Source organism: Trematomus bernacchii, unplaced genomic scaffold (assembly GCF_902827165.1).
Source record: "Trematomus bernacchii unplaced genomic scaffold, fTreBer1.1, whole genome shotgun sequence".
NCBI classification, from domain to species: Eukaryota; Metazoa; Chordata; class Actinopteri; order Perciformes; family Nototheniidae; genus Trematomus; species Trematomus bernacchii.
Window position 1 is genome coordinate 2,378,599 of NW_022987689.1, and position 13,715 is coordinate 2,392,313.

Consider the following 13,715-nt stretch of genomic DNA (forward strand, 5'->3'; position numbering starts at 1 on the left):
GCCATGACAACCATTCTTCTTCGCTGCTTTTGTGGAGGAAGTTGCTGCTTTTGTGGAGGAAGTTACAGCGCCACGTACAGGCTCGGCATATGTACTGCAGCTTTTCCAGCGTTTGGATGTAAACGGAGCCGTCTCGTGGAGCTTGACACAATCCGGTGTATATTGCGTGGGGACGGAAGGTTTTTTGCGGTTGCATTTGCGTTACTCCGATGCGTTTTGCCGTATTTGTCCTCGTGGAGCCGGGGCCTGAATCTCCTCCTAGAGCAGTGGTTCTTAAACTTTTTTCAATAATGTACCCCCTTTGAAAAAAAAATTCAGCCAAGTACCCCCTGATCAGCGAAACAACTATTTGTTAGGGAAAAAATGCCTATATAAAGAGGTACAGTACAGCGCTGCACCATCAGTGTCTGATTTATTTAAACAACAACATTGTAACTGAGAAACACTTAAATGCTACATTTCAAATGTTTACAATCCATCACTAAATTCATGGCAAACCAATTTTAACATCATGCAATAACACTAAGACGACATTAGTTGCATTGAACTTATCTTTTTAATAAGTTGTACTTACAATTTAGTGAGAAACATGGGCTTGTGCTTCACTGAGGATCTTTGTCATTCTGACAGGGAGGCAACTGCAGTTATTACACTTCGCGTTTTGAAATATGTGTAACTGTTAATATAAAACCCACACTGCTCAAACTTCGTTACTTTTCCTAAAATTGGTATATTTATTTATTTATGTTGGGGCGTGGGGAATGAAGAGAAAAAAAATATATGAGCATTTTATGAGCATGGGATTTATACTTTGCGGCCACACGCCGTTGCCAAGCAACGCTTATTGTTTAGGTCCTTTGATAAGCAGGCAGTCATATAATTCACTAGAACTAGCTAGATCTGATAGATTTCGACATAAACGTGAGTGAAGTATAACCGGACGCGAGAGAGAGATCAGAGATCAGATCAGCTGCTGCTGACGGAGAATACGCAGCTCTTCCGGATCACAGCTCCATCCGCTGTGACGGACCGTTTAGCGGAGCAAAATACACTAAGAGTTAGACCTAACACACTTAGTTAGTTTATCTACTCTGGAACTAGCTAAACTAGTTATAAATATATTTATTCTTTACTGTCGGGTCACTTATTACAGGTTCAGCGAGCTGCACGAGACTGACGGGCTGTCAGGAGAGGGAGAGGAAAAGAGAGCACCCCGTTTATTTTTCCCATTTTATTATCCAGAATTACTGTAAACTTTTGAATAAAGTAGTTAATCTACTATTAGTAGTTTGTTTAAATGCAATACTTATTTTGTTTTTTTCATTATCATAAAATAAATCTCGCGTACCCCCTGCAGTACTCCAACGTACCCCTAGGGGTCCGCGTACCCCCATTTGAGGGGCGTTGGGAGTGGCACCTTATTTTCATCTAAAGTAACAGACAGAGAATCAGCTCTTTTGAAACAGGGCTGAAACTGAGGGGTTTATGGGATGCTACAATGCATGATCTGTTTGGTATTTTGAGCCAAACACTTCAGAGACATGTTTGTATGCATTTGAGACCTGTAATATATTGATGAAAAACAATATAATAGGTGACCTTTAATATCTATGTATGCTGCAGGGTTGCTTGTGAATGTTACTCCAGTCTCCAGGTAAGTCTTATTTAAGTGTTGAATATAATTCCAATCATTAATAAACATTTGAAAAGTAACTAAAGGTTTCACATAAATATAGTGGAGTAGAAGTTCACAATTTACCTATTGTAGTCGAATATAAGTACACAGTAAAATACAATGGAATTACTCAGGTAAAGTATACCTCAACATTGTACTTAAGTACTAAATGTACTTAGTGTAGCAAATTAGTTACATTACACCACTGCTATTTTTACTATAAATATGGACTTCTTCCACCACTGCATAGGCTACTAGTCACAGCTTATTATATCCCTACGAACACTCCTGAAGGCCCCTTTGAATCCATTAACAGCTGGATAAGCCAACAAAATACAAATACAAAAAATAACATGCATTTCTGCCTGCCTGAGTTATAATAACCCTCTAGTTAAGTCACGCAAACGTGTACCTGAATGTCATTCATATCTGTAAATGCAATCATGATGCTCCAAAACTGCGGAAGCAAGACAAGTTTTGGTATCTTGACACAGACATCTCTCAGCGCACCGTGAATGCAGCTGAGTGTTGCGGGTGAGGGGGGGAGCAGCTGAGACACAAGTGACCGCTAGCTTCATGTCAACCACACTCCTGAACCTGCAACAGCGGAAATCTGTCCCAGGGAAGAAGGAGAGGGAGAGACAGAGGGGGGTCGCTGGAAGGGATACTCGACTGTATTTCCTGACGTTTGAACCGACTTAACATTTGCATCGGTTTGGGTTTTTCCCCTATTTTTTAAAAGGGGGATATCAGCTGTAGGAAGAAGTGTTAGCTAGCCACCGCCATCTCCTCTCAGTCGGAGCGACCGCCGTGTCTTCCACACCATGGGGAACGCTGCCACCGCCAAGAAGGGCAACGAGCTGGAGAGCGGTGAGTTTTTGGGCTTTAACTGTGTTTTATGTTACATTTATGAACCCTCCTCAATAACGGTAGCTAGCCTGTTATTACACTGAAACTGTGGTACAGTATTGTTGAAAGCAGGGGAGGGCCGTGCGTCCGTCATCCCCCGCACTGTTATCCAAAGAGCGCTGCAAAACACTCGCCCTTTTTACGTGTCGATATTTGTCAAAGCTTGGAATTTTTTTGGTGTGATTTTTGCACGTTACATGAGTAAAACAAATGGCCTAGCTAAGTTAGCTGTTAGCATAAAGACCCCGTGGATGTTGTGGTTTTCTTGGCTGCAAGGGGGTGGGGAGCAGGGGGAGCGTTGACAGTGTTAACATCCCATTAAAGCCTGTTACAGCGCCGTGAAATCAATAGGTATCGATAAATCCCCTTATTGATGATTTCACGCGTTAAAAGGGTTGTTTGCATGGCAATTGGAGCACAAGAAAGACCCAGTTTGATGACCAGCTAGCCTGCTAACTTTAGCTGTGGGGAGGGGGATTAGCCCTCAGAAGGCCCCTGTCATTTCATTGCCTCTTGATGGTCGTAGCTGTTCAGGCCTGCACACACACAGTTAGCCGTGGCGTGTTTTGTCGATTACTATCTAAACCCTTAGACTAAACGTCTCCAAATTAGCATCATCTCATCATCCCCCCTTTTACTTAATAAAAATCAGTATAAGAGTCTTACTGTACTTATTGTTTTAAATAACCAATACATTTAACTTAAAGGCAGTGTGGGATTGTTTCTGCCTCTGTCTTCTCTGCCACATCTTATTCTTGGCTACATAAACAAAGCTTTCTTACTGCACAGCACCCTGACCAAATATGGTGAAGAAATGACAAATGTGCTCTTTCCATTCATAAAACTGGGACCTACTAGTGTCTTCCCAGCATATGCACACCCGCTCAGACAGAAACACTTGTATTGTGACACTTGTGTTTATTTAGAGCCCCTTTTTCTAATCTTGCCGTGGTAGAGGTCCATCAAGGCTGACTTCTCTCATTGAGCTCGTCATTGACTGGAGCGGCTTGTCATGAGACCTTCGTCAGAGGATAAGGGGTATTACAAGCTTTGAAAGGTTTGACGTAACTGGGGCTAGGACAGTGTTACTTTGTGCTGGTATACTTTGATGTGTGCAGCTGGTCATCATTGAGCATCCTCCTGAGTGATAAATCACTAATGTTTCCCCTATACCTGGCTGTAAACATAAAAGCTGTGGGTGTTGTTGTTTTACAGAATTGATTGCACGAAATCCGTCACTGAAACTACCTTCATTTATTTGTATTATCTTAAAAACACACAGAGTACTGTCTGTTCAGTTACACGATTCGTTTGTTTGGAGTAGCCTCACTTTATGATGCAGTGAAATACCTTCCCTGAGATTTATTGACCTGTTGAGAAAGAACATGCAGGCAGGCACAGTGAGCAGTGCCAGCCAGAGACACGCAGACAGACAGAGATGATCAGATCAGCAATACTTCCCTTTGTGCCACGCATATCTTTTGAGTGTAACTATGATCCCTAGATCCTGCGCTGGGGCTAACTGTTAAACCCGTTTAAGCTGACACTGTGCCCTGAGCTGCAGATTTGTGTGGTGCGTAGTCGCTCTGACAGGACGACCTGGGGGCCTACGGAGTTGTATATATACACTGGAGTACCTGTGTTTACTGTATATAGCTGCCAGTAGCACCAAGGCAGTCACGCTTGCACAGGGAAATTAAACAGCTGCCATCATGACACCTATTTTATTTCACTGTGCCCGTGTATTGTGTTTCACTCTGTTGTGTAACAGAACAGGCCGACATAACTGAACCATGTTATGCTTGTCCGGATTTTGGCATTGCTTTCAAGATGGCCAACTGTGCTGGCTTCGGACCATTTTGTTTGTCTCCCTAGGTACCAAATGTTGGAGAGACATTTGTTGGGACAAAAATACCCTCATATTATTTAACTGTTTAAAGTTTCTGTGAGTGGATAGGGGATATTAAGTCATAATTAATGTTGTTTTGTTGCCTTGCAACTAACTTTTTTCAATTTCAAGCAATCTGCACGTTATTTTCTTTAATCAGTCAGTATAAACCAGAGCTGCCTACCATGTTAAAGGTTTGTTGCTAAAGTGATTAGTCTGTGTAGTATTTTTAAAATGTAAATTACCTTAATGTATTAACTATTTCAAGCAAGAATGCCAATGCCAAAGATAAGAATATCTTGAGGTTTGAGGACGGTTGGTCGGACATCATCGCCTTTGTAGATAGTATATATATAGTAGAGGTTGGTGTATTGATATAGTAGTGTTGTAATTGTATAATAGTACAGTAGTATAATAGTATTCAGTGTTTCCCCTAGGTTTACTGCTTTGGGGGGGGTGCTGCATTGGGATATATATGTTTTAAATCCTCTGGAGCAGAGAGAGGAGCTGTGGATTATTGTTATTGATTGATGCATCAGTGTTTCTTAGGGTCAAAAACACTAAACTCACAACTTAAAATGAAAGCGTTTAGTTGATTTAATAAAAGAGTACATGTTCAATGTGAAAAGTGACAGTAGATATAGATTAGTTGCAATTTGGTGCTATATATAAAATAAAAAATTATACATTTTTTATTTTTTATTTTGATAGTATGGATAATAGTTTCATTCCTACATAAGACACACACGCAGCAGATCCTGACAATCGAGAAGCTAAAACTATGAAATGTTTGTCTCCCTTTTTTATTTAAAATGCAATCAATTATCAGAATAGTTGCAGATCGTTTTTATATGAACTATATTGTTGATTCAACTCTATCTTTCTCCAAGAATTCCTCATAGCTTCAAAACTATTATCAGGAGAGACATTCTCAGATTAAAACGCAGGAAAAAAACTCTCATTATAGGCTTCATACATTCTTTTAAATCTTTGTTGTGTAATATAGATTTGCAATAGTTTGTTCTCTAGCATGCAGCATTATCTTGTCCATCTGACCTAATATGCACGACTGAATCTCGGCTTCATGCCATTTTGTTACACCTGTTCCTCAAATACCGCAGTAGACTGTCAGTCTATGTTTAAATTCCTCGGGTGATTGTCAACTCTGTTTTCATTCCTGTCTCTTTTATTCACTACATATCTTCATGTTTGTTGATCTGTTATACTTGTTGTTATGTACATGAACTCTATATTTCTCTCTGTCTTCTCTTCCGTATCATCCCATCCATCTGGGTGGTTGTTCCTGCAAAATCTTGGTGATCAATAGAGACTTTTGGTATGCTCATTCCTCCCAAAGATGACCAGTATGGCAGAACGACATTCGTTTTTATTCATAATACTTGCTAGTTGTGCTTGCCTTTATTGTGTGCTTTGATAATAAGTCCGTGTTTTTGTTATCCTCATTCTCTCAATCTGGATTTTCCATACATTGGTTTGTCTTTGATTACCATTTCTTCTGCTGTGTTTAATAGCCTTCCCCCATACTGTAATATGTATCTATGCACAAGATGCCCAAAGAACCTTACCCTGTAATTATAAGTGTTGTTTTCCCCCCTTCCTTTTGAGAATAAGGCTACTAAATAACAGAATATCCTGAGTGTCTTGGCATGCATCACTAGTCTTGAATTTTGTTGTCTTGTGTTTTGTGTCTTGTCATATCTCTTCAGAGCAAAGTGTTGGTAGTCACATCCAATGTATATCCAGATGAGAGTTGACGTTGCCCATGTTTTTATCCATTGATTTACAGTTTAAATGTAATTTCCGACATATTTTAACTATCCCCTTTTTAGTATGATAGCATTTGGTATTTTTGCCAGTTTAATCTTGAACTCAAATGTGTTTTTTAATGTAAATAATCCAGCTTTTTCACTAGACGAGTGTATGCTAACTGTATCTGTCTGTGCTCTTTCGTTTTGTAGTAAAAGAGTTTCTAGCCAAAGCCAAAGAAGATTTCTTACGGAAATGGGAATGCCCAGCACAGGTGGGAATAAGGACAAATGATTTAAACACAATTTTCCGTAGCTACTACGTCCATAGAGGCTAACAAACTGTTTTATTTCCACAGAGCACAACGTGCCTAGATGACTTTGAGAGATTAAAGACCCTGGGTACTGGCTCATTTGGAAGAGTCATGCTGGTGAAACACAAAGGCACAGAGCAATACTTTGCCATGAAAATACTGGACAAGCAAAAGGTCAGTGGGAGCCAGAGTTAGGCCTCATGGAACATTTTCCACTAGATAAAAGTCTTTACACTTAATACACTAACCCCCTTATCTGCCTAAAATAACATTAAAATGTGTTTGTGTTGATTTGTAGGGGACACAAGTAAAATAAATAAATAGAAAACTAAAAGCTGCTTTCAGATTTCCCCGACAAGGTCATCTTATCTCTTGTTATCGGTCAGGTGGTGAAACTCAAGCAAATAGAACACACACTAAACGAGAAGAGGATATTACAGGCTGTGAGCTTCCCCTTTCTCGTCAGACTCGATTACGCGTTTAAGGTACAGTGTGCTTTTTTTAATTCATTTATTATCGTAACTGAAATTCCATTATTCAGTTTTGGAGCAAGTTTATTTTTGATTTTTCTTATAGGACAACTCCAACTTGTACATGGTGATGGAGTACGTTCCAGGAGGAGAGATGTTCTCACACCTAAGACGAATTGGAAGGTTCAGGTTAGTTTTGTCATCAACTAAATCCATACAAATACACAGTGTCCAAATATTGAATTTAATCTTGAGATAATCTTTTATTTTCTGCCGTGTGTCATAACATACATTGATTTGTTCGTGAGATTGCTACAGAGAAGTCACCACCCTTCTCCTCCTCCTCCTCCTCCTCTACAGTGAACCACATGCTCGATTTTACGCCGCCCAGATAGTGCTGACATTCGAGTACCTCCATTCACTAGATCTCATATACAGAGATCTGAAACCTGAGAACCTTCTCATTGACCACCACGGATACATTCAGGTGAGCTACAACAACGACAACAAATCAAAACATAATGCTGCTCTGTCTTATAAGGCGACACTTGACCCATGCATTGTATATATGCTCCTTAAAGGTGACAGACTTTGGATTTGCCAAGCGGGTAAAAGGCAGGACCTGGACGTTGTGTGGGACACCGGAGTACCTGGCACCAGAAATCATCCTCAGCAAAGTATGGACACTTTTACAGTTATCTTAAATGCACAGATCCAACAGTGTAGGCACTTGGTAGCACAAATGTAAAGGACGTCTTAACAATGAAGTAACAGCAATATCTGTCTCTTTTCTTGTTAGGGCTATAACAAAGCCGTGGACTGGTGGGCCCTCGGAGTCCTCATCTACGAAATGGCAGCTGGATACCCTCCATTCTTTGCAGATCAGCCCATTCAGATCTATGAGAAGATCGTGTCTGGAAAGGTAAGGTTTTTTCATTTTTGGATACGTTTACATGAAACCCTTTTAATTGTGCTTTTTTATGGTTTGGGAAAAAGACAGATATAGGTGTGCATGTACAAAACCCAGATATTCATCTAGAGATGTAAAGTGCAATTGTCAGACCTGTCGTTTTGGATTTCTAACTTTGCAAACCATATATTGACAGCATACACAAACATTTTGTAATTTCTTTTTTAATGGAACATTTTATATTATATTTTAATTGATTCTAGGTTTAATAATAAAACATTAGCTATTACATAATTGACATTTTCTTATAAACTGCACCAATATCAGGACCTTCTGTGAAAACCTTGTTTTTTGGCTTATTTTGGACTTGCGGAGTAATTGCAAGCTTTATGTCTGAAAAAATTCCACTGGGGCGTCATGTTGTATGAGTAAGGCTTTGACGTTACCGTTTGTGCAAGGTTAACCATTTTGTCTGTTCATTTGACTGGCAAGACTGAAAGATGATGACCAGTCATGGCGGATAAGCTGACAACCGTCTAGTTTCAACCAATAGATGATAAATTAGCCCATCTCCCTTTTTAACTGTTAAAACGTTTTTCTAAGAAAGGTTTGTCCTCTTCTCTCTAGGTACGATTCCCGTCCCACTTCAGCTCCGACCTGAAGGACCTTTTGAGAAACCTGCTGCAGGTGGATCTGACCAAACGTTACGGCAACCTGAAGAACGGAGTGAACGACATCAAAGGCCACAAATGGTTCGCCACAACAGACTGGATCGCAATCTACGAGAGAAAGGCAAGATACCAAGAGCATTTTGTGGTCACACCAAACACTGTTACCTCTTTTAAAAAAGTTAATTAGATATTGATTTGTTGATAGTGATTTTTTTTATTTGGTAGTTGAAAGATTCCCAGCCACGATGCTTCGACTGTATTGTTTTATACTATTTTGTTTCTGGGAAGTTATCAGAGGACAGTTCATCAATCCAGTGCTGTTGTTTTTTCACTTAGAAGTGACTCAGCTCCTCTGCTGGCTGTGAGCTACATGGCATTTTGCAGGGTGACAATGATAATGGAGCTCTTCGATTAATCAAAGTACATATTAAGCTCAGGCTAGAACTCCATTGATCTGCTGATTGTGTTTAACCTTTAATCTTTATACAATCATACTACTTTTTTGCTTAAACTATTGATGCTCTTCCTTTATTTAGTGTTTACCACATGCTTTACAGTTACTGGTGGTGAAAAATAGCTGCTTCAACTGACAGAAAAATCTGGGACACTATAATGTATGTTTACGGCCACTATTTGGTGAAGTACATTTGGCATCCTTAAGATTGCTGTATCAACCTCAGACTGTCATTTATTTTTTTGCAAAAGGTGTTTTGATTTTCAATGTAATCTTTTTAGTTTTCACAATGTTTATTTGTTACTGTTGATAATTACTAAGTCTATATAGTTATCAAATTGATTGAATTTACTTTTATGGTAGACATGGACTAAATCTTTCCTCAATAATACATGTATTTTTTTAAATGAAAGAAAGATGAGAAGAGCAAAAATAGCCACAGCTGTACCGATAAGTGATCAGATTCATTTGATGTTATTTAGTTATCTGCACATTTATAAATAAATTGTCATTTTAATTCATCTCTCCATTAAGTTACATTAAGGGGTTAGTGATGACACATTTTGAGTTACTTGAGCTTCATAAACCTTTCATTGGCCTGAACTTTGAAAAGGACCTCGGGTGGCTTGGCCTGCACACGAACACACCCATCTATGTTTTGAATCCCAGCTAAAGCCATGTCTTCCTGTATCTTTCCACCTTCATTGACTATTCTCAGACAGCCAAACACTACGTGTTTAGTAAACACAGAGTCGAGGGAGGTGGACTGACTGCTTTGCAGAAACAGTACACTGAAGACTTCTGTTTGTGGCATGTCAAGCCTTGGTCTCAGAGAGTATGAACTTCACTCCGTCAAAAACTGTAATGAGAAAAGGCTGATGAAATGGTTTATTTAAAAAAAATGGTGTTGATTTAGAAACATGTTGAAATGTGTAAAGGCCCCTACTCACCAAGCTGACACCAAAGAACACGTCCCGACGGAACACGACTGTTGTGTCGCCTCACGTCTTCTGCGTCTTGGCCAACAGTCGCACTGGAACACACCGCAAAGACTTCAGCCGACGGCCAAGTAGCACGTACGAATTGCGCATGCGTGAGTGGCAATAACTCTCCTTACCAGCAGGCGAGAGTAGTGTGTATTCGTCATTCAAAAGAGGCAACCGGAAGACAGACTGCGTGATATATACAAACTTCAGCTCTCTGAAGCAGAAAGAAACAATTTAAGCATTGTGGCTGGCAACCTTAAAGTACTGCTGCTACCACATTCCATGCATCAGTATGTATAATCCAAGATTATATTCATATACAACATCATAACACTGACAGGCAAATTATGTATCATCATGTACATCTGTATCTTCTGGCTTTTATTGTAGTATAGCTAATTTTATCTAATGGCTGTAGTATGAAGGTACGAAATAAAGTTTTGTATTTTGCAGTAGCGGTAAAAAGTGGTTTATTATCAAATGTAGAACTGTACAATGTAAACAATCGACTAAAATACAATAAGATGAAAATAGTAAGTAATAAGCCTACAATAAAAAAATAATAGCCACATCGTCCAGGGTCCTGTCCGTTAAATACTTGAAGAAGCTATTGTCCACCTCATGCAGGAAGTGTGGCAGCAAATTACGTGGCAACTGAGTTGGTCTTCGGTTTCTTCATTCCAGATCGCCATGATGTAAAATAAATTCTTGTGTCCAGGTGAGATTAAAATGAAAAATAATAGCCGTCTGTGTGCCTTCTTCACTTCCGTTTCGCTTCTCATGCACTGATTCGCTAAGCTGAACAGCCAATCAGAGTGATTTATTTTTCAGACAGCTCCCCGATTCGACATGTTGAATCGGGGGCGGAAGGTGTCGGCACGGCCGAAAAGACACGACGGTGTGGGTTCTTATTATACATCCATGTGCGGGACACACCAATCTGAGTATGGCGACAGGACGCTCATCGACGGCCAGACATCTATCGACGGCCGAAATCGGCTTGGTGTGTAGGGGCCTTAAAAGACAAATCTGAAAAACAGAAAACGTGAAAACGGTGGTAAATCTAAAAATCTACTTTTGATGGTTAATCATTGTGAAAAAACCATAGGAAAAAACACATCACGTAATAGTTTTCAATCAAGGCAAGGTTTACTGAAATATGCAAAACCAAATCTTTGATTTGAGCTATTCCATGCTAATGCTGAGGTATTCTTGAGATGGACCACTTTGTACAAAGTGTGGTCTGACCATATCCAAAGGCAAAAGTGTTTATAACATTTGAACTTGCAACACTTGAAGGTGGGAAAGTATCCTGCTGTCAAGAGGGGAAGACATGATTATTTAGAAATGTAGGTGGCGCACACATTCATACTTTCTCTTTTGAAAAAATCTATGGCGTTGCACTTCTTTGTGAACCAGGAAGAAGCCTTCTTTAATTCACAAAAATAAATAAAACTGGCTGAAAGTGGGTCTAGTATGGTGGCTTTGGAGAGTTTCATAAAAATTATTGGACCAGTTCTCCCTAATTTGTCTGTGTAAAGGAAGAGAGTTTTATACCCTAAAGGTCTCAAAAAGCTTTGTTTAAAGAACACGGAGCCTTTTAAACTTTAATTCAGTGTTAACATCATTCATTCATGCCAGTTTTATACTAGAAGGTTCATTGTTTTAAGGTAGGTTACTTAACATTTTTTGACGATTTCTCTGGAAGACAATCTGTCCTTCCTCGGAGAAATCAATTATCTCCTTTCTTCTGGCTATTAAAATATGTATTACTCTTGTTCTCGCAGGTGGAAGCTCCGTTCATACCAAAGTGCAGAGGCCCAGGGGACACCAGCAACTTCGACGACTACGAGGAGGAAGAAATCCGCGTTTCTGTAACGGAAAAATGCGGGAAGGAGTTTGCAGAGTTTTAGGATGCGTTACCATGGATATATCAGGGAAATAAGGGGATCTTTGCACTCTTCTAAAGACTTGGGATGGAGCAGAGACCATCGTTTTTCAGATCTACTACATAGTCCCTTCATTCCATAAGGCTGAATGAGGTCGCCATGATCCTTGGGTGCCGATAACCTCTCACTGTCACGTACACCTGCGTATTAAAGCAGACACACCACTTTTTCTTTTCTTTTTTTTTGTACCTATCCACCGTTTTGTTTTTTTTACTTTGAAGCAGTTAGTCTAAGATGTTGTTCTCCCCTTTTAAAATGTGATATTTTTCAATTTATGAGGAAAAACTGAGACAATGGCCAATAATAGTCCACACATTGTAACTGACATGGTGACAGTTGGGTTGTAAGCTATTCCCTCCAGTTGTCAGCGGTGTGTGCTTTATGGTCTGTTACAAATCACATTAGCTATTATAAAAAAAAATTCTGGCCAGCTTTCAGAGGTAGCATTCGTCCTATGTGCATATCTGTCAGTTTTTTTAAGACATTTGAACACGTTGAGTGTTAAAAGCATGACCAAATAGACAACTTTGGGTGACACAAGAAGAAAGGTCCTTTCCTTTCTTTGCTTTTTGCCTAGAGAGCCAAGTCCTGAGGCTCCCACGAAAGTATCCATTCACTGTCCTCTTGGTATTCTGACCCAGGCACAGCAAGCCATCGCAGAAAATGACAAACCTTGTTACATTGGTCAAATGCAAATCCAGTTGTTTGTTTGATCCTTTTGGATCTGTTAGTCACATGTAAAGTTTGTCATTTGGTATCTAACTTTTCTTTTGTCGCTGTGTCTAACATTATAGTCATATTGTCCCTAGATTTCAGGTCTGCGTATAAAGACCTTTGTTACGAGTCTGTGGAACAATGTGACTTCAGTAAACGGAAAAGAGTGAAGTGGAATCCTTTTGAGGATTTTTATTGAGTGTAATGTTAAGTTGAGAACGTCGGTGTGAATAGTGTTGAGGCTCTGTGCCTCGACATTGTCAGTGAAACCTTAAAAGTACAGAATTTGTAATGTATTAAATCAAAGATGTTTTAAAATCTTAAAAAACAGGAACGCAAAACTGCATATTCACCATATTCTCCCTGTTACAACCCCTGACAGATTTCTGTTTCATTCTTATCAAAGAATGTAGATTTGCAACTTATAGGTATGCATATTTGAAGGCTTGATTTAAAGGTACAGTTTTCCTCACAATACACTGGCTAAAATAAAGACTGCTCCTTTGTATCACATGTAACCCTGTTATTGTTAATCTCATTACATCATACGTATATACATTGTTTCATATATGTTTTTATTTATACACATTAGAGATGCTAATAAATTTTATTTTTAAAAGTGTTTACGTTGTGATACTCTCCATGCATTGTCAGACTGACATTCGATTCATTTGAACACTTGCATAGAAATTGTATAGCCATGTCCCAACTCATCCACATAGTCCAGACATGGTAGGACCCCAGAACAATAAGCATTTAAGAGTCAGCTAATTAGAGCAAACCTGCATGCCTGGAAATGCATATATTAACAATTTGGTACCAACTCATTAAAAGGGAAAATAAGTCGTTAAAGTATATGCACTTACAAAAAATAGATTTTTTACACTATTTGTAAAACAATAAATGCCGACAATTTTGCGAGGATATAACCCCGTCTGGCTATTTAGTCATTTATTTATATAACTAAAACTATTAGTACAATATATAATTAATGCGGTATTGATGCTCA

At 39.2% G+C, this 13,715-nt stretch overlaps 1 protein-coding gene across 1 annotated transcript; it reads left to right on the forward strand.

Moving 5' to 3' along the window:
- Positions 1–2,171: 2,171 nt before the first annotated feature.
- prkacbb (protein kinase, cAMP-dependent, catalytic, beta b) lies at positions 2,172–13,325 on the forward strand. The gene is made up of 10 exons (XM_034137718.1): positions 2,172–2,545; positions 6,452–6,513; positions 6,598–6,726; positions 6,939–7,037; positions 7,129–7,211; positions 7,383–7,509; positions 7,604–7,699; positions 7,822–7,944; positions 8,560–8,724; positions 11,831–13,325. Exons 1-10 carry the CDS (start codon positions 2,500–2,502, stop codon positions 11,954–11,956), a joined length of 1,056 nt encoding a protein of 351 aa, XP_033993609.1. The 5' UTR covers positions 2,172–2,499; the 3' UTR covers positions 11,957–13,325.
- The last annotated feature ends 390 nt before the right edge of the window (positions 13,326–13,715 follow it).